Raw genomic sequence first — 26529 nt, forward strand, 5'->3', positions numbered from 1 at the left:
TGGGGTCCATGCAGCGAGAGGCTCCTCGGTGGCAAGGCGGTGACAGGCTCCTCGGTGGCGATGCAGCGACAGGCTCCTGGGGAGTGACGCGGCGAGAGGCTCCAAAAGGAGGCGGTAGACGTGGAAAAAGGCTCCGAAAGGAGGCAGACAAAACAGCAAAAGGCTCCTTGGGGGCGACGTGGCGAGAGGCTCCCGGGGCGAGACGCAGCAAGAGGCTCCCGGGGGGTGACGCTACGAGAGGCTCCTGGGGCGTGACGCTACGAGAGGCTCCGAAAGGAGGCGATCGACGCGGGAAAAGGCTCCAAAAGGAGACGGGTGGCGCGGGAAAAAGCTCCGAAAGGAGCCGGGCGACGCAACAAAAGGCTCCAAAAAGAGCTGGGCGATGCAACAAAAGGCTTCTCAGGGGCGACGCGGCAAAATACTTCTCGGAGGCGACGCAGCGAGAGGCTCCTGGGGCGCGACGCGACAAGAGGCTCCGAAAGCATGTGGGCGACGCGGCCAAAGGCTCCGAAAGGAGGCGGGCGGCACGGGAAAAGGCTCCGAAAGGAGGCGGGCGGCACGGGAAAAGGCTCCGAAAGGAGGCGGTCGACGCAGGAAAAGGGTCCGAAAGGAGGCCGCTGACATGGCAAAAGGCTCCGAAAGGAGGCGGGTGACGTGGGAAAAGGCTCCTTGGGGGCGAGGCGGTGACAGGCTCCTTGGGGGCCACGCAGCGAGAGGCTCCGAAAGGAGGCGGGCGATGCGGGAAAAGGCTCCAAAAAGAGGCGGGCGACGCAGCCAAAGGCTCCGAAAGGAGGCGGGCGACGCGGCCAAAGGCTCTGAAAGGAGGCGGGCGACGCGGCCAAAGGCTCTGAAAGGAGGTGGGCGACGCGGCCAAGGGCTCGAAAGCAGGCGGGCGACGCGGCCAAAGGCTCCGAAAGGTGGTGGGCGAGGCGGGAAAAGGCTCCGAAAGGAAGCGGTCGACGCGGGAAAAGGTGCCGAATGGAGGCGGGCGGCGCGGGAAAAGGATCCTCGGGGCCAACGCAGTGAGAGGCTCCTGGGGTGTGACGCGGCGACAGGCTCCGAAAGGAGGTGGTAGACATGGAAAAAGGCTCCGAAAGGAGGCGGGCAAAGCACCAAAAGGCTACTCGGGGGCTACGAGGCGAGAGGCACCTTGGGGTCCATGCAGCGAGAGGCTCCTCGGTGGCAAGGCGGTGACAGGCTCCTCGGTGGCGATGCAGCGACAGGCTCCTGGGGAGTGACGCGGCGAGAGGCTCCAAAAGGAGGCGGTAGACGTGGAAAAAGGCTCCGAAAGGAGGCAGACAAAACAGCAAAAGGCTCCTTGGGGGCGACGTGGCGAGAGGCTCCCGGGGCGAGACGCAGCAAGAGGCTCCCGGGGGGTGACGCTACGAGAGGCTCCTGGGGCGTGACGCTACGAGAGGCTCCGAAAGGAGGCGATCGACGCGGGAAAAGGCTCCAAAAGGAGACGGGTGGCGCGGGAAAAAGCTCCGAAAGGAGCCGGGCGACGCAACAAAAGGCTCCAAAAAGAGCTGGGCGATGCAACAAAGGGCTTCTCAGGGGCGACGCGGCAAAATACTTCTCGGAGGCGACGCAGCGAGAGGCTCCTGGGGCGCGACGCGACAAGAGGCTCCGAAAGCATGTGGGCGACGCGGCCAAAGGCTCCGAAAGGAGGCGGGCGGCACGGGAAAAGGCTCCGAAAGGAGGCGGGCGGCACAGGAAAAGGCTCCGAAAGGAGGCGGTCGACGCAGGAAAAGGGTCCGAAAGGAGGCCGCTGACATGGCAAAAGGCTCCGAAAGGAGGCGGGTGACGTGGGAAAAGGCTCCTTGGGGGCGAGGCGGTGACAGGCTCCTTGGGGGCCACGCAGCGAGAGGCTCCGAAAGGAGGCGGGCGATGCGGGAAAAGGCTCCAAAAAGAGGCGGGCGACGCAGCCAAAGGCTCCGAAAGGAGGCGGGCGACGCGGCCAAAGGCTCTGAAAGGAGGCGGGCGACGCGGCCAAAGGCTGTGAAAGGAGGCGGTCGACGCGGCCAAAGGCTCCGAAAGGTGGTGGGCGACGCGGGAAAAGGCTCCGAAAGGAGGCGGTCGACGCGGGAAAAGGTGCCGAATGGAGGCGGGCGGCGCGGGAAAAGGATCCTCGGGGCCAACGCAGTGAGAGGCTCCTGGGGCGTGACGCGGCGACAGGCTCCTGGAGCGCGACACGGCAACAGGCTCCGAAAGGAGGTGGTAGACATGGAAAAAGGCTCCGAAAGGAGGCGGGCAAAGCAGCAAAAGGCTACTCGGGGGCTACGAGGCGAGAGGCACCTTGGGGTCCATGCAGCGAGAGGCTCCTCGGTGGCAAGGCGGTGACAGGCTCCTCGGTGGCGATGCAGCAACAGGCTCCTGGGGCGTGACGCGGCGACAGGCTCCGAAAGGAGGCGGTAGACGTGGAAAAAGGCTCCGACAGGAGGCAGACAAAACAGCAAAAGGCTCCTTGGGGGCGACGCGGTGACAGGCTCCTCGGGGGCAACGTGGCGAGAGGCTCCCGGGGCGAGACGCAGCAAGAGGCTCCCGGGGGGTGACGCTACGAGAGGCTCCTGGGGCGTGACGCTACGAGAGGCTCCGAAAGGAGGCGATCGACGCGGGAAAAGGCTCCAAAAGGAGACAGGTGGCGCGGGAAAAAGCTCCGAAAGGAGCCGGGCGACGCAACAAAAGGCTCCAAAAAGAGCTGGGCGATGCAACAAAGGGCTTCTCGGGGCGACGCGGCAAAATACTTCTCGGGGGCGACGCAGCGAGAGGCTCCTGGGGCGCGACGCGACAAGAGGCTCCGAAAGCATGCGGGCGACGCGGCCAAAGGCTCCGAAAGGAGGCGGGCGGCACGGGAAAAGGCTCCGAAAGGAGGCGGGCGGCACGGGAAAAGGCTCCGAAAGGAGGCGGTCGACGCAGGAAAAGGGTCCAAACGGAGGCCGCTGACATGGCAAAAGGCTCCGAAAGGAGGCGGGTGACATGGCAAAAGGCTCCTTGGGGGCGACACGGCGACAGGCTCCGTGGGGGCCACGCAGCGAGAGCCTCCTCGGTGGTGAGGCGGTGACAGGCTCCTGGGGTGCGACGCGGCGACAGGCTCCGAACGGAGGCTGGCGACGTGGGAAAAGGTGCCGAAAGGAGGCGGGCGACGCGGCAAAAGGCTCCGAAAGGAGCCACACGGCGAGAGGCTCCTCGGTGGTGACGTGGCGACAGGCTGCTGGGGCGCGATGAGGCGAGAGACTCCACAGGCGCGAAGCAAGGAAAGGCTCCGGAAGGAGGCGGTCGACGCGGCCAAAGGCTCCAAAAGGAGGCGGTCGACACGGGAAAAATCTCCAAAAGGAGGCGGGCGACGTGGCCAAAGGCTTCGAAAAGGAGGTGGGCGGCGCAGCCAACGGCTCCGAAAAGGGGGCGGGCGGCGAGAGGCTCCTCGGTGGTGACAGGCTGCTGGAGCACGATGAGGTGAGAGACTCCACAGGCGCGAAGCGGCAAAAGGCTCCGAAAGGAGGCGGTCGACGCGGCGAGAGGCTCCGGAAGGAGGCGGGCGACGCGGCGAGAGGCTCCGGAAGGAGGCGGGCGACGCGGCGAGAGGCTCCGGAAGGAGGCGGGCGACGCGGCGAGAGGCTCCGGAAGGAGGCGGGCGACGCGGCGAGAGGCTCCTCGGGCGTGAAGCGACGAAAGGATCCGAAAACAGCCGGGCGACATGACAAACGAATCCCCAGGCGCAACGTGACGAAAGGCTCCTTGGGGGCGACGCGAAGAGAGGCTCCTCAGGGGGGCGACACGGCGTGAGGCTCCTGGAGGGCGACGCGGCAAGAGGCTCCAAAAAGGGCCCAGCACAGTGACGAGAGGCTCCTCAGGCGCGACGCGACAAAAGGCTCCAAAAGGACCCCGGTGGAGTGACAAAAGGCTCCCGTGGGGCGATGCGGCGAGACGCTCCTGGGGGGCGATTCGGCGAGAGACAGCAAAAAGAGGTCGCGGAGTGACAAAAGGCTCTGCAGGGGCGACGTGACGAAAAGCTCCAAAAAGAGTCCAGTGGCATGATGAAAATTTCCTCAGGCAAACGTTCCTTTGGATGGCAGAATCTCGCTCCTCTGCCACTCGTGCTAGTTGCCTTTTCAGGTCAGCATTTGCAGCTTGAACCCATGCTGTCAAACCCATCTGCCCACAGAGGCGAGCATTTTCTTCCGCCAGGTGAGCATTTTCCTTTGTCATCTCTGTGAGCTGCGCCTGCAACTCCTCACAAGTTGGGCTGTGGGTGCTCACGTAACAGGAGCCCTCATCACCTGCAGCCCCTTGGGCCTGAAGCTCCTCAGCCCCCTTCTGTGAGAAGTCATCCTGCTTGTCCTGTGCCAGCAAAGCTCTGGCAGGCTCTCCCGTTTCTCCATCTCTCTGCTGAGGCAACGGTGCCATGCACAGATCCTCAGTGGAGCTTTGGATGGGCAGCGGCACTCCAGCATTGACCAGGCGATGGACAGTCGCCTGCAGTTGCCTGGATCTTTCTTCCAGCCGGGAGGCGAGGGCAGCTAGCTGAGCTTTTTTCTGCTGCAGCCTCTCTGCCTCCTCGCACGCTTCTGGAGAGCCTTCCTTTTTCAGGAGGCAGCTCTCCGCCTCAAGGGCACTCTGTTGCCTCTCCAGGTCTTCTAGAAGATGCTGCAGGCGGGTGTTTGGCTCCAGGAGTCAGCTGCATGTGCTTCCAAGCAGCACCAAGCCTTCCCCCTCCGGCACCCAGAGCTTAGCATCTGCCACAGCCTTGCATGCTGTTTGCTGCCCAGCGCGGTGGCTTTCCGGCAGTCTTTCCCTTAGCGCTGCCAGGGCTTGGGGCGCGTTTCTGCCAGAGGAGCAGGAGCTCTGCGTCTCCTGATGGCCCTGGTGCCCAAGAGGGCCTTCGGGCTGGGCCGTGCCGGGGGAGGCGGGCAGCTCGCCCTCGACCCACTGCAGGATGTATTTGATGAAGAGTCTTCTCTCCAGCTGCAGCTGGTTCTGGAGGTGGCGGATGCGGGCCGGCTGGAAGCCATCCATCTCCCAGCGTAGCTTGCCGAGGAGGTCCTGGAGCTTGCTTCGGGCCTCCCTGCCGCTCCTGCTGGGCCTCACCATCTCCTCGGCCAGCTGCCGCTGCAGGTCCCCCAGTGAGAGGCATTGTTTTGATTCTCTTTACAGCCTAAAGCACCACACGGGGCAGGAGATAGGCCAGGACACCACCTCAGGAGGGATCATAATCGGTTAGCCCAAGAACGGTGATGCTCACCTGACTCTGGTCCTTGCAAAAGAGGGAGTGCTGATCAGGGCTGTAGAACCCCCTGTCAGCCTTGGCTGTAGTGACCATTTTTGCCTCTTCAGGGGGCTTTTGCGGGGAATCCCATGGGCAGCAGCGCTCAAGGCTACCAGAGCTCACTACAGCTGGTCTTTCAGGCCTGGAGCCGCCTCTGCCTTCCACTGAGGCACCCAGAGTGACCCTTGGAGGAGCTGTACATGCCGGTGGTGGCAACATCTGTCCATGGCAGATCCTCAGCAAGAGGGTCCCCTTCCATCCCATGGTGGGCTGGGAAGCCAAGTCACCAGAGGCAGGGCTTGCTTTAGTCTTGCTTGCAGATCTTGAGCTTAGACAGACTAAGTTGTTCCAGTATCATCCCTCTTGCCGCGTCTGCTGCCTTGGTTCAGCTAAGGATGTCATCCTCCAGCCTGATGAGCGAAAAAGGGCCGACTGCAACTCTCCTCCCTCCTCTGCCAGGCCCAGCCTTGGAAACCACCTGGTAGCATCAAGGAGCCAGAACAACGGGTGGGAACTTTAGACAAGAGGCTTGGGGAGGAGACGAGGGCTGTGCTGGCCTCACTCGGGGGTCCCTGTCGTCCTGCAGTCCTGAGAGAGCTGGAATGACACAGGCAAACACTGTGGGGAGCTGGTCCTGGCCAGGGGCTCTGCTGGCCGCCCCACTCCAGGGTCCCTTTCTCCAGGGGTCTTCCCACAAAAATACGTGTCCCAAGCAGCAGTATCTTGGTAAAACCGCTCCGAACCCTTCCTTCCCCATCTTTGTCTTACCTCAGCAAAGCAAGCTACCCACGGCTTGCCTGAGCAGGAATCCAGCCCGGCAAGAGGTTCTTCACCAGACTGGGGGAGATGAGCCCAGTGTCGAGTAGGACGCTGCACAGGGGACACAAGCGAGGGGGACACAGTGACCCAGGATGGCCACAGGCCGCGACTCCAAAACCCACTTGCGCCGATGCAGACACTAGTCTTGTAGCTCAGGACAGCTTCCCAGGCACGCTGGAAGGGTCCCAGCAGCCGTTTCCCCAGGCACAGCCCCGCAGGAGGCGGCCAGATGCATCCCTGCGGCTCTTACCTGCTCAGGAGATGCACCCCCTCAGGGTGAGCCAGGGGGTCTTCCAGACGAGCCCACACGGCCCCATTCAGGAGCCGCTGCATCCATTTCTGTGCCATGCATTTGCCTAGCACCAACTCCACAGCTGAAAGGAAGATCCTGGCAGAAGAAACAAAACACAAAATAAACAAACAAAACGAATCAAAATAACAGCACCACCACAAACCCAAAGAGATCTCAAATCACAGCAGGCTGGGGGAAGACTTGTCTTCAGCAGAGCTAAGTACCCCTGAAATGATGCTTCGTAGCCTTCAAGACTGCAGCTAATGACTCTGGCATTTTCTTCATGCCCCAAACCCACTGAAGCAGAAGAAAACCCATAGCCCTGGCCTGCCTCCATGCTGGATACCAACCAAGGCAACACCTAATACCTCCTCCCACCAGCATTTTGGGATGACTGACACCAGTGCCCGCGACAGTCACTGCTCCCACCGGGGGTCTGTTGAGGGAGTGCGATGCGATTGTGCATGCAAGGCTACACGGGAGGTAGGATGACAGCCATCCGCAGTACGAGCTACGTAAGACCTTCCCGCCTGGGAGCTGGACTTTCTCCATGAAGGAACAGAAGGAGAACCAACCACAACGACCGGTTTCCACATCTAGGATGCGGGGCCGGCAAAGCGCTCCCTCAGCCCCACAAAGGCACATGCCTTGGCGAGGGGAACTGAGGCAGTGTCTCCATCTGCCCCTTCGGCTCCTTACCTGCACGGCTTCTCCTCAAGCACCTTGCCCTCAAGGAACAGTTGTCTCCAGCCGCTCATGGGGGAGCGCAGCCTCTCCTCACCCAGCGTTTCACTGGCCCACCTCAGGAGGCTGCGAAGGATGTGCGGAAGCAGTTGCCTGAGCTCCTCCATGCTCCTCAGGGCAAGCACCACCTCGGAGATGGCACGGGTGATCTGCAGAGAAAAATGACCGAGAACCACCTGCTCAGGCAAGGCCTTTTCCCACCAGCCTGCCTGGGGCCGGGGGTTACAGTCCGCAATTGTCACTTCTGCGACAGCCTTGTGGCTCAGGAGCACAAAACGTTCCCGGCTCCCCACACTCCTTGAGGCCGGCCCAGCACAGCACCCTGGGAGTCTCCGGGGGCATCCGCAAAGGGCACCTGACTCCCTCGCACCAAAGTATGAGTTAGAAAGCAGATGCAAAGCTGCAAGAATGTGTCTGCCGTTGAACGTACCGTCAGAGTCTCCAGAGCAGTCTGACGGTTGTGTCGCTCACAAGCAGAGTCGTCAGTCCCCAGGCGGTGGTCTCCTGCTCTGTTTAGTTTCTCCACTAAGCACCTCAGGATCTGAATCCCAGAGGCGCTTCTCCCCAGGCTCCTCCACAGCTCCACGGCATCGCTGCAAGGGAAGAGACGTTTGCCCCTGAGCCCGTATCCTCGCAGTCCTGCAGTGCCCTCAAACCTCCTCATCTGCAATGGGGCTTAGAACACCCCACTCACGGCAGAGACACAAGCACGCAGTCTTGCCACACTCAAGATGGTTCAGGCAGAAAAAAAAAAGACCTGCTCCTCAACCAGACCCCTCCCAGTACAAGCAAGCTACGTGGTCTCTGTTTGACTACAGTGGGGAGTGGGTAGTGCACGTACCTGTCCATGGGCAGACCTTTCTGGAGGAGACTGCTGATGGTGGGCTCCCGGTGAAAGCGGGCAAGGAGAAACACTGCATGGAGCAGGAAGGGCCTGTGGGTGCTCTGCTGCATGTAGGTGTAAAGGGTGTTCAGGATCTTTGGCACCTGAAGGGAAGAAGAGGAGAACCTGCTGTGGGACCCAGACGCAGTCACTCAGCACGGGAGCAATGCCTGCTCCCTTGGCAGGGTCCAGATCCAGCTCAAAACCTCACCCCTTCCACCTGCCTGACCCTGGCTCACGTCTGGAGCCGAGTCTGCTCTCGGCAAGCCTGCGCACGCACGCCCTCACACACACGCCTGCATGCACCCACACGCGCAGCCTCCGTCACTGAATGTGTCTGGGCCCAACCGTGTGAGCAGCTGCGTGCCCTGTGTGCACACAGAGGACACGGCCACGCTTCACACCCAGCCCCAGAATGACTCCCGCATGGGTCTGCAGCCATGCAAGAGCACAACCAAACACGCTCTTTGAGAGCCTGAAGATGCCTTCCAGAGGAACCCAGTTCTCCAGGGACACTTTTCCTTGCCTCTACCCTCCTTTCCCAAAGCGCTAACCCCTTCGCCACTCAGAGGGCCTTCCCCCGAAGGAAGGGGTATTTCTTTGAGCTTTTCACAGCTAGAAGCCGTGGCCACGATAAGGAATGGAATTGGGGACCCGTGAAGAAAGAGCAGGGTCAAGTGAGTCCCAGGGCACGGAGGACTGACAGTGACCCCAGAGGAAGGGGCAGAATGGCAAGGCTGGTGCCTCCCAGTGCCTCACGCATGGGTAGGACCTGGACCAACGGGAAACTTTGCACAAGAAGTGCCCATATCCTTGTCACCAGCTGGAGCAGACACCAGCAGCAGTTGCTAATGCACCACTCAGACCACCAGCAGCCCCTCAGCTCGGCACACAGGCGGCGTTTCTTGAGCCCATGCCAACTGCACAGGGAGTAGTGCAACAGGCAACAGGAGACGAGACAAAGTCAAATGGCAGAAAAGGTCTCCTTTACCTCCTGGAGTATTTCCTTCCTGCATTCCACCAGGAAGACAAACACCCACTTCCACACTGCTCTTGCACGCGTGGGTGTGACATGCAGCAGGCCATCCAGGACGACAGTCAGAAAGTCCGGTGCCTGTGCTGGAGGGATGTACTTGCAAACAGCCTGGAGAGAAGCCAGAACAGGAGAGACCAGACCGTGTCACAGCGCTGCTTTCAGCAATTCAGAAAGAAAAGGAAACTCCACGGGACCGTTAGTTCGGCAGTCACGGAGGGGGCAATCGCTTGGCCCTCCTACTGTGCATACAGTGCCGTTTACATCTGATGCAGCTAACCGATTTGGAAGTGTCTCCCCCCATGTTGTTTGCTCATATACCAATTTTTTCCTTCTGACGAGCACTTGCACACACCCCCCCACCCCCCGGTATCTGCTCCAGCGTGCCTGAAGGACAGTCTTGTCTCAAAGCCTCCTGCTCCTTGCCAACAACAGCCCTCCTGGGAGGCAGCGAGACACTCTGGAGGGGAGCAGGGAGACGTGCAGGAGCCCAGGAGCTGGGCCCCCACGCCGCTCTCGTAGGGCCGGTTACCTTTGCTATTTTGGTACAGGTCTCCACCAGAGTCTGGGTGTCCGGGCTGTTGAGCTCCTCACACAGGCGCCCGATCTCACCTGCCTGCAGCACCACCTTCATGGTCTTGGCTGGAACAAACACCAGGAGAACAGAGGACTCACACCTACAGAAACCCAACCTCTGGCCCCAGATACCGATAAAGCACAACACAAGTGGTGGCAGTGAAGGCCACAGGGAAAGCCAGGCCCCTCCTGCTGAATCCTGCAGTAGGATTTCCCAAGCCCGATAAGTGGCGGACAAATCCCCCGCTGGAAAGAGCCCTCTTGCTCCTTGAACCGTTTGCTGGGGCGTCAGGGTTTCAGCAGCCTCTGCTCCTAGCAGCTGCATCCCCTATTCGCGCACAGGCCACCGTCATCTCTGGGAGGCAGGAAACCTCCCCGTGACGTCCTCAGCACAGGCAGACCCTGCTGCCTGAAGAGGAAAGGGTCAAACACAACCCTCCACAGCATGCTCTGGGCCTGCAGCTCACATCCCTCCTCCCTGCCCAGTTTGCTCTGGGCAGCAAACTGGTTTTCGCTCTTGTGCTCGGCAGGGGATTATTTCCCTGGCAGGGATGAGTTTGGAGACTGCCTGGGTAGCTGCCTGTCTCTGCAGGCTCCAGGCAGGGAGCGAGGGGGAAGGCACCCTCTGAAATGTCAGGGACCTCATCCGAGTGAGCTGTCTCACCACGCTCGCTCTCTCCTGGAACACGGCAGGGGAGACATGTGGAGGGGGACAGTCCCCAGCGTTGGTGACAACATCGTGCTCTCAGACGGCAGTGGGGGATGGCCCTGACCACCCAACCTCACCCATGCCCTGGGGAGGTGGGACTCAGAGACCCTCTGCCAGGGATCCTTCCTGAGATGGTCGGGGAGGCAGAGGGCTCCCAGGGCGGGGGCACAAAACCAGCCGAGCACGTTGCCTCCCCCTTCCCTCCCAGGGCCCTGGCCCGGTGCGACCCTGGTGGCGCCAGGCCAGGAAGGGCGGGAGGATCAGGCTGGGAAGCGCCTGCTCTCCTCACCTTGTATTTCGAGAAGGTGGCCAAGGCAGACCAATGCCCTCTGGCGGGACATGGCCAGGCAGTCGCTGGTCAGAGTCCCCAGCAGTCCCACCAGGGAGCCAAACTGCTTGCAAAGGTGTCCTCTCTGCAGGGGAGAGCAGCAGGAAAACGGTTGCAGGCAGCCCCGGCACCCGCTCGCCCCTACTGCCCATCCTGCTCCCTGAGCAGCAACCGGGCAGACGGGCTGCCTCATAATCCCAGGAGCCCCAAAACCCAGCACCCAGCCAGGCAGGGCTCCCTCCCGAGGCCGTGAATGGTGGGGAGGGGGCACCAGGGCACGCGGGGGCTCTCTACTCACCGCGAGCTCAGATCGCTCCTTGCAAGCGCCCAGCACATGGGCGCAAACCCACAGGGCTCTGTCCCGCTCCCATTCTTTGGCCGAGGTGAGCCAGCCCTTCAGGACCTGGGGCAGGGTGCACCTCTCTTGCAACAGGCACCTTTCTCTCCCTGAGACCCCCTTCCCTCCTTCTCTGGCCCCTTGCCGGCACGGTCCGCGGCCCCACCGAGCACTGGCACTGCTCCACTCTCTCCAGCCGCCTCTGCCCTGAGCCAGGTGTTGCTTCCCTGCAGGCGGATCCCCGCTCCAGCCTTCCCCCAGGCTGCTCTCACCCAGCTCAGGGCTGGCTCTTGGCTTTCCTGCTGGCAGGGCCCACGTCTCGGCCTGTCTTGAGCCTGCAGTGGCCGGGTGCTCCCGTCCCCCAGCTCAGCCCCTGGCCCTGGCCAGATGCACAGCCTCAGGGCCAAGAGCCAAAGGCCCACTTTCCTGCAGGAAAGGCAGCCGCCTCCTGTCACCCTCTAAGGCCTCGATTCTCTGCCCCCATGACACTCTCCCTGCTGCCCCATAGCTACTCACTTGGACCACGTCATCAAAGCAGGCAGACGTCTCCTCCGCCTCCAGAAGGGTTCCTATGAGATGGCCCAGATCTTCCATGCAGCTCCTGTGCAGAAGCTGAGAGCGGGAAAGGAGAGCTGGGGTTCTACACCATGGGGGGTGCCAGCATGCGCTGAGGTGGGATCCTGACCCAGAGGTGGGCAGGCACTGGCCAGTGGGTACCTGCATGTTCACAGCTGCCCTCACTGCCTTCCTTCCCTTGTTCATCCGCTCCTTGGGAGGACGCGACAAGACACTCTGGCAGCACACTGCCAGCAGGTTGCGATTTTCCTCCCTGCTCAGAGGCGGCCTCAGCTTGCTGGCCAGAGGAAAAAGGAAGAGGAAACAGAAAGGGGATTTACTAGCCCTCTCCAGAGTGGCTCAAACCACAACTGGCTTCCTCCTAATCGAGGGCCCCAAACCCAACACCCCCAGCCCAGGCCAGTGAGCACTGCCTTCAGCTCCAGCAGCTCCTGCCTCCTTCCACGCAACCGGTTACGGAACCCCTGGGGCTCCTCTCCTTTGGGAGACACCCAAAATGGGCAACACCCTCCCACTGATGAACAGCCCCAGCAGCTCCCGGCCCCATGCTCATGGCCACTGGGGCCACCCCAGCCAGCTGGGACGGGGCATAGCGGGAGTCCCCAGAGCCCAGGGAACAGACCTCACCTCAACTCCTCCAGCGCCTGAAACACTCCATACACCAGGGAGTCCCAGGGCTCCCCCTTTATCCAGTCCTGCAAGTCCCAGAGAGACAAGCGCAGAGTTGCCAGCGGGCCGGGACACGGGACAGCCCTCCCGCCTCCCCCGGGCACAGGCTCTGCTGACAGACACTGCCCCGTCACCCCCACCGATCCCCAAAGGCACCGCAGGAGGGACACGGCTCCTCAGCCACAGCCATGCAGCACGAGCACTCAAGGGCCCCACCAGCCTGGGACACAGCTCCAGGAGCGCACATGAAGCCTCAAGACCATCGTGCCTCTGGGGAAACCAGTCTGATGACGCAGCCCAAGACTCGCCCAGCTATGGCCACTCACCAGCAGGGTCCGCGTCGCCTCCCGCTTCAAGGAGATCTCAAAGCTGCCGCGGTCGCCTGCAGCCTGGATGGCACAGCTGACCTCCGTGATGCTCTGCACCAGGGCGAGCTTGAGCTGCAAGTCCTGAGGGCAAAGAGAGCAAAGCACCCCTTGAACTCTTTGAAGGGCTGAGACATTGAAGAGGAGCATGGCCGGGGGGAGCCCATGGCGGCTTTGGGCCTCCACGTTGCAGACAAACCCTTCCTCGGAGGATGTTTAGAAAGAGACCGCCCATCTCGGCACGCCCCAGCCCTAAGCGGCTGGAGCTGGGGCACCCAGGCATCATCCCTGCCCTGTGCGCCCCGTGCTCCTACCCTCTGTTTGTCTCTGGAGAGCTGCAGGATGTTGCCCAGGATTTCTTTATCCACGCGGGTGAGCAGCTGCTCCTTGGGGGCACGCAGCGCAATGCCGCCGTAGGTGCGCATGAGAGCAGCGCGAGTGGCCTGGGCTCTCTCCACGTCCTGCTGCTGCCATACCTGTTTTGACAGAGAGGCCCCAAGAGGTCAGCCCCGGCACTCCCACGGGCTCCTGCGGCACTCCCACGGGCTCCTGCGGCAGGCCCTGCCCCGCAGCCTCACCAGCTCCTTGTTTCCCTGGGCACCTCCCAGCAGCTTCCCAAGCCGCTCCTCGAGCTGCAAGCTGCGGGGCCGGGAGCTGTTCCCATCCCGCAGCTTGGCTTCTCGCATGGGGATGGGGAGGAGGGTGCAGCCAGCATCACACACACTGCTGGCAGTTTTACCACTGATTTGAGAGGGCGGGGAGCCGCCTGGCACCTTCCCGTGGAAAGGTATCTGCCATAGCTGCTCACGGTCCTGCGCAGAGCTGCGCAGCCTGCGCGGGGCAGCGGTGCAGATGAGAGCAGTCTGCTCACCGCGCCAGGCCAGGCGGCACCGCTCCCTCCGCAGGGCCCTGCCCTGCCCAGAAAGGCTTCCCCACAGCCCCCAGGGGGGCAGCAGAGCCAGCGAGACTTCACCAGGCCCCTGCTCCTGACCCTCAGCTCGGAGGGAGAGGCAGAGTGTCACACGGTGCCCACCCTCTCGTTGCTAGCTCCTGCTGAAGGTTTGCCGGGGAAACGCGGCTGCAAGCAAGCAAGTGCTGCAGCTGCCCCAGCTGGGTGGCTCTGATCCACAAGGTGTCAAACCCTGTCCTTTCTAAAGACACTTCAGGGGCCCCAATGCCAGGACGTCCCCTCTGAAACACAGGTCGCAGGTAGCTCTTCCAAGAGAGCTAAGCTAAAGGCAGCTGCCACGGTTTGGCTGCTGCAGGTGTAGAAGTGGAAACAAGGGCCAAAAAGGAAAGCCAAGCAGCAAAACCCTGGATCCTTTACCTTCCAGCCCGTGGAAGCCCGATAAAACCAGTGCCGGGTGAAAGCGGCAGAGAACATAGTCACCGTGTCCAAGACCAGGTGGAAGTGGCTCTCGGCAGCGTGAGACACAACCAAAATCATTCCCTGCAACCGCAGAGAAAGAGGGAGTCGGCCCCAGCCCAGGCACTCAGCTGTGGCCAGCGACAACGGCCAGGCAGGACGTTGCGGCAGGGGGGAAATGGCAGCAACGGGGAAATCAAGCAGGTGCGGAGCAGGGCCAGCAGCAGCCCTCCCTCTCCCCCAGGAGCAGGCAGGGGATGCTCAGGACATAAGCATCACCTCACCTGAGCCTCAGACAGCTCCACAGGGTTTGTCTCCTGAAGGAACTGCAGCACCTGCCCTTGGACGTGCCTGAGGTCCCGACAAGCTGCCAGCGCCGTCCCAAGAGCCTTGTACAGGAAAAGCTGAAAGAGAAGAGGCCGAGCCCGAGACGCGGTCACGGCCTGACCTGTCAGGAGAGGGCTGGCCTGGACGGACTCGACTGCCCCTGGGCACAGGCCAGGCCGGCCGCGATGCCAGGCTGCAGCCAGGCGCTGGGGCAGCCCCGCGGTAAGCGCCTTTTGGGGGCACGGGAAGCAGTGAAAACCGCCAGTGTGGGCAGAGCACTGGCGCCAGCCCCAGCGCGGGCAGGAGACACACCTTCTCCCAGGAGCTCGGGGCAGAGCTGCCCAGCTGCTGGCTCAGCTCCTGGCTCAGGCCCACGGTCCAGGCCTTGTCCTCGATGGGCTCCAGCGACGCTCGCAGGAACTGGGGTGAGCAGGAGAGGAAGCGAGTGTTCCCCTGGCCTTGGCCCGGGCCCTTTCCACACTCGCGTGTCCCGGCATACGGCGGGGGGAGAGCTGCTGGGAACAGCAGTCTCCTCCCCAACCCTCTTTTCACCAGCCTCCCTCTTCTCCTAACACCTCAGGCGAGACCCCCCGGCACGCCGGACGTAGAGCAGGAGGCGGTGCTAAGGCGCGTGCCACAGCGTTAGCGGGCATTAGCCATCAGCCGTGGCACGTGTGCGGACAGCAGCTCCTCCGAGCGGGCAGGCACCTACTGCGGGGGGAGGCTCAGGGCGCTCGGGAGGTGCCCCCACCTCCTGGTGCCTACATAGGCAGCCCCGAGCTGCCTCCCACAGCTTTGTCTGCTCCCTCTTCTCCCTCTCTATTTGAGACACCCCCGCAAGGAAGCTGTACCTTAAGCACACGGTGCTCCCACTCTGCGGAGTCCAGGGAGCTCTCGGTTTTTCCTAGAAAGCAAGAGGAACAAAAGCTCTCGCTGCTATTTAAGCTCACAGCCAAGAAGAGCCCGGTGGTCTCCTCTGCGATCAGACCTCCCAAAAGTCCCAGGCCATCAGGCTAGAAGGTGCCTACGAGCACCAACGTCAAGGCCCTTGTGAGGCCAAAGACACCGCAGGGGTCCCAGGGGCATTTGTCAGAGCCACTGATTCATGGTGGGGAAGGGTGCGCTGACCACAGCTGATCCCCACTGCTGCTGTCAGTGCAGCTCCCAGAGCAATTCCGACCACTGAGGTCACAGCACCCACCAGCAACATACTTTCTCCTTAAAGACGCACTGCTTTCTGCCCATTTGCAGCCCTTCTCCCTGGCTATTGCCGAGGATGGCCGCTGCAAACCGGCCCTGGCCTGGGCACTTGGTCCTCCAAAGACAGGGGCTGCACCCCCTCCAGGAGCACCAGTCCCGTCCCTCCCCCAAACACCGTTCCGACCAGGACATGGGGGTGCCTCCAAGACCTGCCGTCCAAGGGGACATCAACGGCCCCATCCATCCCCTAGGCCAAAGCGACGCCGGGGGATGGCTGCCCCCAGCCTCAGTGCTGGCTCCCTGGAAGGGGAAAGGCAGCAGAGCAAGAGCTGGGCAACTGGGGACAACTCCCCTCCATCCTGCTGGGGAGCCACAGTTCCCTGCCCCGCCTTCCTCCCCTCCAGCCTCTCCCTCCCCACCCGCACTTTACCTTCCAGGTACTGCAGCAGGAGGGGGATCTGGGTCACCCATGCCGCCCCCACGGCTGCGTGGATCCTGCCGCGGAGCGCCTGCAGCAGCTGCAAGGCTGCGACTGCGTGTTGGCTGCTGCCGTAAGCAGCCGCTGCCACCACCTAGGCAAGGGCAGGACAGAAGGGTCACTCCTGCCACCAGAGCCACAGCTTCTCCCGGGAGGGAGGGAGCTTGGCGCTGCTTGGCCAGCAGTGGGCAGCCATGGTGTCACCCAGAGTGCTGCCAGCCCTGAGAAAGTAGTGGGATCCTCCATGGGCTCGGGCAGGCTGGGGTATCCTGCCTCCTCTGCGGGGGGTCCCAGCACTGGCCTCAACAGCATCTCTGCCCCAGGCTGCCCCACCACCCCTGGCCAGAAAAGCCCTTTCCCCGGGGCCCCACTACTCACCAGCAGTCGAGCCAACAGGGCCTGGGGAGCTGGCAGCTGGCCTACGGGGAGGCAGAAAGGCTGGGTGAGCCGACGAGCCCCCACCATGCCCTGCCCCTCGCACCTCTGATGGCCCCGCACAGGGCTGAGAGCAGCTGCGCTGCAGCAGCGCTGGCCCGGGGGGCGCTCCCGAGGGCTGCCCACCACGAGATGAAGGCAGCTCTGGCATGGCCAGGAACGAGCCCCAGCTCACCAGGAGAGCACTGCCAGCAGGAGAGACAGGCCTCTGCGCTGGGCAAGGGGCCATGCAAGGCAGAGCCCCTCGTGCCCCGCAGCAGAGCCTGTCTCTGCCCTTTGGTTCTCCCGGGATCCTGCTCAGCGTTGGTGAGGCGCAGGGAGACACACACTGGCCTGACCCCCAGCCAAGCCCAGCAGCACTCACTGGAGCTCCTACCTTGCTCCTGGCAGTCCACGGCATCCAGCTCCTCCTCTTCTTCTTTGCACCCTGCTCTCTCCCGTCTCTCAACGAGGGCTTGGAGGCAGTGGGAGAGCGGGATCAGCATGCCGCTGTACTCGGCTGGCACCACGTACCGCAGCAGCCTTGGCCACAGGAGCTGTGGAGAAGAACCGGGCAATTGCAATTCACCACATTGGCACTTCCACTCAGCTTGAAGACGAAAAGAACGGTCTGCGTTTCCCTGAGCCGCGTGCGCTTCAGCCGACGTGAAGGGAGAGGCTCAGGGCATGGGGGAGAACGAGGGAAAATGTCCTGAAGGCAAGAAGTGGCCACAGCAGATGGGCAGAGGTCAACTTACTCTGGTCATCCCTCTCAGAGAGACATCCAGAGAGCCCAGGATGTCCATGCAGAGCGCTCGAAGAGCTCCATCCTCCTGGGTTTCCCAGGCGAAAAGGCCTCCTGCCACCTGCAGGCAAAAGCCCCGTTACTCTCAGCTCCCGACCGATGAGGCTCAGGCAGGACCCACCAGTGCTCCTGCGCCAGCCTCCTGGAAGCACTGACCTCCTGAAGGAGGACAAGGACAGCCGGAGCCAGCTCGAGGACCAGGTCTCAGACCCGGGGAAGCCTGGGAGCAGAGGGCACCACTGCTAGTCTGCACGGTCCCCCACAGCCCAAATGCTGCCATCGTGCTACCAAAGCAGAGGTGAGGAACGTGCCCTTCAGCAGGGCTGTGCTCAGTGCCAGCCCTGGCGGCAGCGCGCCCAGCCCGATGGATGCGGAGGAGCACCTGGAAGCCCTTTCCTTCGCCCTGCTCCCAAAGCAGAGCCTCCCTGAGCCTCAGAGCAAAGCGACACACACGGATCTCCCAGCTAGAGGGAAGCTCCGTCCAGAGGGAAGATCCGTGGCAAGTCAGCGGGAGGCTCGGCCATCCCCAGCTTTCATCTCCTGGGCACCCCGCTGGAAATGCCCACCAAAGGGACTGCCAAACGGCCTGTCCCCTTGCCAGAAGGGATGCGGGCCCCCAGAAAGTTATCAGATGGGCAGGGTGTGCCTTGGAGGGCCAGAGCACGAGACCACCACAGAAAGCTCCTCTAGCCAGGCCCACCTGTCTGCACTGGCTGTGTTTTGCTGATCGTCCATCAGCATTTAAGGATGGAGGACGTCGCGTCCCTACAAGCCCCTCCCTTTGCACGGCGGCTTTGCTGAAGGTGCCTGTGGGCACAGCTCAGCCCGTGGGGTGCACACGCAGCCCCGCGGTCCTGGGTGGCACGCCCAGGCGTAAACCCACATCATCCGCTGACATCGCCACCAACGTCAGCAGAGACACGCACAAGGAACGGCCATTTGGAAGCCGCTCTGACGGCAGTGCTGGTGCCGATGGCCCTGCAGCGTGGAGCTCTCCATGGCCAAGGACACCTGCAGGAGCTCTCAGCACAGTCCAGGCACCGGTCAAAGCCCCGGATGTCCTGCTCGGCCCTCACCAGTCTGCCCGAGGTCCGGCTGAACTCGTTGAAGATGTGCCCCACCACATCCCACGCCCAGCAGCTGGGGGAGCCGGAGCTGAGCAGCTCCCTGATGAACTCCAGAACCGCCCTCCGCACCTGCCAGGGGAGAGTGTGGTTATGAGCCTCCTGTTCTGAACCCAAAGAGTTTGCTTGGGGCAGCCTTTGTGGCCCGCAGAGCGATGACGAGGGCACGGCAGGAGCTTTTGCTCCTGGCATCAGGGCTGGGCTTCAGCACCAGGCTGGATGGGTATTTGCCCCACAGAGCACAGCGACCTCCCTGCCTCACTCTGCCAGCTCTCCCCGGGGAGGAGCCATCACCAACCACCCGGGCAATGCGCTGGCGCTTCCCCAGGCACCATAGCTCTGTCCCGAGGCAAAGGGTTTCTCTGCCTCGCCTGGCAGAGAAACCCAACCCTGCGATGGTCCCTTCCCCACCAAGCTCACCTGGGCACTGGGGTCGTTGCACACTGACCGCACAGCCTCCACCACCTGGGGCAGCTTCTCCCTCGTCGCAGGTGCTGCAAGAGATAGGGAGAGGTGTGCGTCGAGGCAGAGCCCCGATGGCAGAGGGGATCCCTTTTAAAGCTTCCAAGTTTTCCGCACACCAAGGGGACAGAAAAGCAGGGCCTGACTCTGACTTCACAGGAGGCAGCGGTGTAGCCAGAGCAACTCCGTTTCTAGAGGCAGGGCTATTTTATAGGGACCAAACGCTACAGGAACACAGAGAATGAGAGAAACAGCATGGGTACAAGCAGCTCCTGTGCAAACCCGCTCAGCTGCCCACCCACCAGCCTGCCCGTGTTACTGAGCTTGGAGCATCGTCCCTGCTGTGCCACCGTTTCTAACTGCCGGGGGAGAGCTCGATCCCTGTCGCGGGGCGTCAGCTCGCCTGGGGGACCCGCACTTTGCAGCTCCTTGTGGGTGCAGGCGCACCACTTTCAGCCGGTTCCTGCTCTCAGCCCAGCAGCCCTGACCCCTGCCTCGTGTCCCTGGTGCGTGGCACTGACCGTCTGAGTGGGCCAGCGCTCCCAGCAGGCCCAGGGCTGCCACGCAACCGGCCTCGCTCCCACCGCTCAGCCGGGACTGCAGAAACGTGACTGTGTCCTCGGGGCAGATTTGTGCTGCGGGTAAGAAATTGCATTCTGCATTAGCAGACAGCTGCTCCCGACTGCCGAGGACAGGGAGAGAGCTGCCACGGCAGGGCAGGCCATCACCCAGTCTCTTCTCCTTACCCTGCAGCACGATGCAGCGGGACAGCGCTGCCTTATGGGCTGGGCTGGGCTCCTTGGTCACATCAGAGAGCTGTGGGAACAAGGTCCATTTTAGAGGAAGTCGCATCAGAATTGAGAGGGCCTGAAAGAAACGGTGCTCTCCGCTCTCCTCGCCCTGGGCACTCTGGGCACGGCACCCACAGCCAAAGCCCAGCCCATGCAACGGTGGCCCCGAGCACACGCAGAGGCTTGTAGCAGCCCAGGCCGCCCAGGAGCTGAGGCTGAGGAGGGTCAAAAGGCTGCCCTTAGGGTGCCGGCGCCCCAGAGTCCTCCCACGACTCGGCCGTTCGGGAGATTGCTGTGGGAACCGGGCTGCCCCTCGGGCCTGGTCCAAGCAGCCAGGATCAGGCCTCCTGCAGCCTGAAGGTGGCACCTGCATCACAAATCCTGGCATGCTGCTGGCCTGCACAAAGGTCCCGGCAGAGGGGTGCCCTGCCCTGCCCTGCCCGCAGGCAAGCCTTTGCCCTCCAAGGCGATCAGGCGTGCGGGCCCCACGCCAGCGGCAGGGCGCAGGCTGCCCTTACCTGGCGGTGCACAGCGCTGCTGATGGCTAGAGCCATGCCCTGTGGGATTGGGGTCTGAACTCCCTCCAGCATCTCCAGGACATAGCTGAGGCTCTACAAGAGACCGGGGGAGGAAAGGGAGGCTAAAGCCACCTACAGGCACTTGGGAAAGGAGAAACCCAGCACATCTGGGACAAGGGGAGTCCCTAGCACCAGCTCCCAGGGGAAACCCCCCTGCACGGGGCTTCTTGTTTGCCCTCCCCTCAGAGCAGCATCGGGAAGGTCTCATTGCTCTGAAGAGAGCCCGCTGTTGACAACTCCGTTTCCTGGCACTTCCCACTCATCAGCCCTTGCTCCTCACTGGACTGGACTGCGCATGGCCCTGGGCGTTAGGGCAAAGCTCTTCCCGCACACAGAGCCCCAGGGAGGTGGCAATGCCTCCCTTCCTGAGAAGTCCCAGGGACTCTTGCCTCCCTCCTGGCCCCACCGGCTTGCTCTTTTCTTGCCCAAAGAGCCCAGGAAGCCTCAGGCCTCCTCTGCTCTCCCTGTTCCTTCTCTAAGGGCTTCTCAGCTCCTCCTGGCACCCCGCAGCTCCCCAGCACCTCGTGGCACTCGCATGAACCCAGCCCGGCAGCAGCGCCGGGCCCTGTGCAGCACCTCACCTTGGTGACCCGGGAGGTGTCTTGGACCTCTTGATATTGGGGCAGGAGCCAGAGGAGCTGCTCCCAGCCACGCTCTCGGTGCTGCTCCTCATGCAGAAGGACCTCCATCATGGCAGCCAGCGCCCCCAGGACAGCCTGCTTGTCCTGAAGAGGGAAGGGGGAGGCTCTGCTTGGAGGGCTGAAGGTGGGCCTAGCGCTCAGCATCCCTGGGACACCGTCTGCCCTTCCCCCTGGGAGGGGTTTCCCTTTCCCTTCTGTCCTGCAGGGGAGGGGCTCGCTCCAGAGGAGAGCGAGCGTTTCCCCACGCTGGTACCCCAGCCCTCCCTGCAGAAAGGCCCCAGGGCTCGGCTGCTTCCTGCCAGGGAGCCCCCCTCCCCTCGCCCTCTGCTCGCACCCCACTGGGCACAGACGGACCCATCGACCGACGGGGACATCCCCGCTGCGGCCCCAGGCGTGGAAAGCAGCACTTCTCACCTCTTCCTCCTTGCAGTCCAGCCAATTTACCACTGCGTAGCGGAAGACCGGGTAAATGGCTTCACAGAACTGTGCCACCCCCTTGCGAGGGAAGGGGCCTTGCTCCTGGCTGCAGAAGTACGTATTGACCCCGTTCGACCATTGCTCCAGAGCTGCACCAGGAGAAAGGAAAAGGGAGCCTGTGAGAGACTGCAGCAGGAGCGGTACCTTGCATCCATGCCCAAGCCTGCTTTAAGGACAGTCCCAGGCTCGGCAGGGCTAAGCCCAGGACCAGCTCTGGATCCGAGGGCCGCCTGTTCTCTTCAGGTGTCTGGATTCAAAGACCCCACTGTTTCTCTCCTCCTGCCCACTGCCCCTTCTCCTCATCAACGGCCCGTTCCCCTCCAGCATTTCTCACTGCAGCCCCTTCCCTTCCCACGTACGCGCCCTTTCAGAGCAGGGATTTTAAACCCAGAGGACAGCAGGGGAACGGAAGCTGTGGGAAGGGACCCGGGAGTTCCTCCGTGCAGCGCCGCCGCGTCCTGCCCACAGAAGCCTCCCGGCCTACCCCCGCTCCTTCTACACACTCGCAGCAGTTTGGGATAACCAAGGCCCTTGCTGTGGGCTCACGTCCACCGTGCTCCCTCTGAGATCACATGGAGGCATCAAAGGCCATCCCGGCCCCTGGCCCTGGGACCCTGGCCAAGGAGCCGACACTCACCACTGCAGATGGCGCGCAGGATCCGGCCACTCCCTACCCGGCTCAGCATGGCACGCAGGGCGAGCAGCGTCATTCCCACGAAGGGGATGCACCGCAGGGCTGCAGAGAAGGCAGGGACAGAGGGAGTGAGAGGGTGAGTGAGAGACACGGGAGACTGGGGTCGATCCCTGGCAAGGCTGGGGCTGCTGGGCCGTGAGGGACATGGCAGAGGGCGTGGGGAGGGCTGCCTTCCCCAAGGGGGACACCGGGAAGCCCTTTGGGGAAATGCCAAGGACAGTGCGGGGCAGAGACCCTGCGGGTTTGTCTCCAGCAGGTTCCCACCCTTCAGGAACCGGAGTTGGGCTGGTAAGGCAGAGCTGCCAGCCAGCCCTGGCACGGAGCAAGGAGGAACGGCACCTCCATAGCCCCGCAGTTCAAGACAGAGCATTTAGGGAGGGGGGAGGGCCCCTCCTCCCTGTTATCACAGACCCCTACCCTATCCAGGAGCCGTACCATAGCTGCGGGCCATTTTGCCCAAGGTGAGGAGCACAATCTCATCGGGGGCCTTCCCCATGGTCTTCAGGTGGCTCTGGAGCTCGGACATGACAAAGTGGAAGTGGGAGCGGGCCAGAGCCACCAGGACGTCGCTAGCGGCCATCTTCACGTCACCTGCCACGCCCTGCAAAAGCGTCACAGCTTAAACACTGGCGAGAAAAAGGCTGAGGCCCTCGGACAGGCGGAATGAGCCCGTCTCCTCTACGAGACGCCTCGGGGCAGTTGTGCTCAGGGCTGGGCAGCTGCTGCCTCTTCTACGCTGGGGGAGGCGAGCGGCTCCCTGGCGAGACGAGGGAGGCTTTTCCCCGGTGCAGCCCTGTGCCGCTGGCCCCTCTCCCTCTCCATGCAGATACCAGGAAGCAACGGTCACAGACTCGAGACCCGCCCCGGGACGTCTCCGTGGGGCTGGTGGATTCCTATGGCTCTTGCTCAAGGCAGGAGAAATAACCATGAGCTTGAAGCTAGCTCTTGCTCCGTTAGAAACAGCCCTGAGTCTGCTTCTCTGCACAGCTCTCTGCGTTCCCTCTCCGAATTCCCCGTAATGACGTGTCCCTAGAGCCTCTCCCTCGGGACCTCCGCTGGCTCTGAATAGCCAAGCAATGTCTCTGCGCCACCCTGTATTTCCCCAAACACCGGGGGCAGAGGCAGGCTCCTTTGGTGGCCTTGAGAGGGAACAAGCTCACCTGGGCTGCCCGCATGTCACGGGACGCCTCAGCTATCAGGCGGTTCACGACACCGCTCGTCAAACAGCCGTCGTCTCCCTGCAAGACGCCCTCCAGCTCCCGGTATGTCTCCACTCGGTCGCCCTGGGGACAGACCACAAAGGGGAGCGATGGGACCGGCTTTGCCCGCGTTCCCAGGGAGCCACGAGAGAGACCTGCTGCCCCCCAGATCATCTGTGTGACACGGGCACGAGGTACGAGCTGCAGGCATCGGTCAGCACAGCCATGGGGAACAGCAAGATCTTCCGCGGCACCTCTGACTGTAACCAAGGTGGTAGGGAATTAAAATAAAATAGGGTTAGAAAATAGGTTTGTGAATTTGTAGCAAGTTGTAACTATAAGAACATTATGCACCAGCAATGCTGCTCGAGAACCCACCGAACCCTTCCCATCTTGATTTAATTATCAAGGAGTTAAGTGTAACATTGTGATCATGGTATTACATTTTATTTTAATAGTGAGCAGTCAGAAAGTAGGAACACCTTGGTCAGTTCTACGGTCCGGTGGGTAGGTAATTATTCATTCTATAGCCTTGTCTTAAAACAAAGGACTGTGGGGTGAATGATTGCATATTGGACCGACAGCCCGTGAAGGCCTATTTAGTGTTGCCAAGCTTAAGTGAACTTTGTAGGAAAGGCAATTCCGGCAGGGGGAGGTCGCGACCACCGACTCAGAGACCACCCACTCAAGAAACCCTCCGACTCAAAAGATTAAGGAAGTAAAATTCCAAGAAATTATAGTGAGCATGCGTGGACATTTACATGGTAGGCGAAGAATTTTTAACCAATCCTTGTATGGAAACCTGATGAATATGTATTGACCTTACGATCATATGCCTATAAATGTTTGATTTTTGAACTGATTGGGTGAACACGATTTGGGAGGAGCTATTCCCAGTGTTCCCGGCACCGTGAATGAAGAATGCCTGCCTTTTAACACTACATTGGTGTTACGAGGTTTATTCCCGATTTCGGTGACGTGACGCTAGCAGAGAGCCAGACAGGGAGATCGCCTCCACCAGCGTGAAAGGCCATGCGGGAGCCGAGGAAGTCACTGCTGAGCACGGGGGATGGCAGAGGTCAGAGGGAAAGTGCCAGCCAAGGAAGGGTGCGACTGTTCGCTCAAGTCCTGCTGCATTTTGGCTAAGGCCTGATGTGTGTGGGGAGCAGCGCCATTAGGGCAAAGCGAGAGCACCACGTACGTGGGGCAGGTGGCCAGAAAGAGCTAACGAGCCATGATGCAGCCATTGCCACCTGCAGACTGCTGTCTCCTGCAGACATTCTCTTTTGTCTGGCAGTTTCCTCAGAATCCACAAACTTATGGAAATGGTATAGGCCAAAGCTGCAAACTGGAGGGTACAAAACATGAGCTTACTCAAAAAGCTCTTGAAGTGGATCCAAGAGCAGCTGAAGTGCTGAGGCTTTCATGCTTCCCAGTGTGATACGGGGGACGCCCTCACGTCCTCCCCCGTGACGGAGGAGGAAGGATGAGCACTCTCGCTGTCGGCTAGGTAACTAGCTGGGGTTTTTTGCTCACGGGCGCACGGGATTAAGAGTTACGGATTGTAAATTATGAAGCCTTGTGACTTGACTGGTGAAGAAGTGAATTCACGCCATACACTAGTCTGGGCAAAAGGGGATTGAGCCCCTCTTTGTTTATGGTATTTCTTAGTGAGCTGATGAAAGAAAAGTGTAAGTCACAGAGTATGTTGTCCCGTACATTTGAGAGATCCAAATGGACCGTGACAAAGGGGAAGGTGTGGGAACGAGACCATGCCCCAAGGAGGGGAAGCCACAAGCACCCTGCACCTTGAGGCACAGCGGTGCTCCTCACACAGGCTGGGACAGTTCCCGAACCAAAGCTAAGGAGGGGCCTTGGGCACTTGGGCCTTGAGGCACGGGAGAGATACTGGGGTTTACGCCAGCGGCTTTGCCTTGCCCAGGAGAGCGCTGCGAGCTCCTGAGAAAGGAGCGGGGAGCAGTGGCATTAGTCCAGCGTGAGCAGGATCGGCGCTTGGGGACGAAGCGCCTGCCTGCAGGAGGGCAGATGTGCCGTCAGGCGCGACACCCCTCTGCCGCGGCACCCGGGGAAGCCGGGGGCGTAGAGGGAAGCCCTAAGGCCTCCCCTGCCTCACCTCATGGTCTTGCAGCCGTGTTAGCAGGGAAGTCCCGACGGCCGCAAAGGTAGTGATAGCCGCAGGGACAGTCCCCGTCGCCTTGCCTCCATGCTCAGGATGTGCAGGTCTGGACTGGGAGCCCACGCATGGGCAAAGAGCTGGGAGAAATGAATGAAACGGTTTTGCTGGCGGCAGGGCTTCACGCCCGGGAGGGGTGAGGCTCTTCCCAGCCTCCCACAGCGCCATAGCCCACGCTGGGCTGTACTGGCAAGAGGGCAGTCTGTGGGCGGAGGGGAGGGAGTCCTCCCCTGACTGCGGCACTGGGACGGCCACGCGACGGGACTGGGCCCATTGTGGGCTCCTAGTGCCAGAACGGCAGCAACGCGCTGGAGCGAGTCCTCTGCGAGGAGAGGCCGGGGGGGTGGGGCTGGGCAGCCCCAACAAGAGCTGGCCGGGCCGGGCTGTCTCTGAGCGGTCCCCAGCTGCCCCACAGAGGGCGGGGAGAGGATGGAGCCAGAGCCCTCTGCGAGGGGCCTGGCAGCAGGATGAGAGGTGACGGGGACGCGGCCCGCAGCGGCCGGCGGGGAGGGACACTGCCTCCGGCAGGCATCAGCCCCCAGCCTCCCGCCAGCCCCTCACCTCTGAGTGCTCTCATCCTCCTCGCGGCAGCAGGATCTCTTCAAAAGAAAACAGAACTCTGTAGCTGAGCATATAGAAATTTCTGATTACCTTGTTGTCCAGACACAACTCTGGTTCCGTAGAGGCAAAATACCTGTTGTGGGAACCTCAAAGACCGTATCTCACTGGTGCGTTAAGAGACGTATTACTAACTAGTTACAGTGTTAGAGGAAAAAAAACCACATATGCAGAAGCCATCTGCTAATCTCTAAAAGACCCCATGTATATAAATTACCATCTTTTTTGAGCTCTTTGAGATGTGCTGATTACAAGTGCAATACAAAAGTTAAGGATTTATCCTTCCTAACAACAAATCTGAGTGGTCTAACACTGACACAGGGAAAACACTACTCAAAAATCCCACTGATGAGCAGGTTTCGCTTCACATTCTTGCAGATCTGGATCTTCAGAGTATCAACAGCTCTGCAAAGTTTCCATGTTCTGGTATCCCAGATTTTAATCTTTCACATCACAGGCACGTACCTTGGCGGTGCTGAATGAAGAATAGCCCTGAGGAAAAGCTGGGAACAAACCTCGGCTATCCGAGGGATTGCCGCAAAGTGCATGGATTGCCGCAAAGTGCAT

At 61.5% G+C, this 26529-nt stretch overlaps 1 protein-coding gene across 1 annotated transcript; it reads right to left on the minus strand.

Annotated features, from left to right (window-relative positions):
* Positions 1-4671: 4671 nt before the first annotated feature.
* On the minus strand, positions 4672-26529 carry LOC309406649 (maestro heat-like repeat-containing protein family member 2B; the record flags this gene model as incomplete). The annotated part of the gene is made up of 35 exons (XM_082001928.1): positions 4672-5106; positions 6061-6133; positions 6333-6470; positions 7074-7267; positions 7549-7711; positions 7960-8105; positions 8993-9145; positions 9567-9676; positions 10275-10289; positions 10609-10732; positions 11501-11596; positions 11702-11837; positions 12188-12255; positions 12556-12678; positions 12909-13070; positions 13173-13508; positions 13922-14044; positions 14245-14364; positions 14600-14707; positions 15139-15191; positions 15918-16059; positions 16344-16384; positions 16777-16936; positions 17138-17245; positions 18261-18380; positions 18729-18802; positions 19292-19405; positions 19517-19586; positions 20080-20172; positions 20721-20864; positions 21195-21346; positions 21895-21993; positions 22387-22552; positions 23112-23234; positions 26428-26529. 35 exons carry the CDS (start codon positions 26527-26529, stop codon positions 4672-4674), a joined length of 4584 nt encoding a protein of 1527 aa, XP_081858054.1.

This window comes from Phaethon aethereus (assembly GCF_964289735.1).
Source record: "Phaethon aethereus genome assembly, chromosome: 7".
NCBI classification, from domain to species: domain Eukaryota; kingdom Metazoa; phylum Chordata; class Aves; order Phaethontiformes; family Phaethontidae; genus Phaethon; species Phaethon aethereus.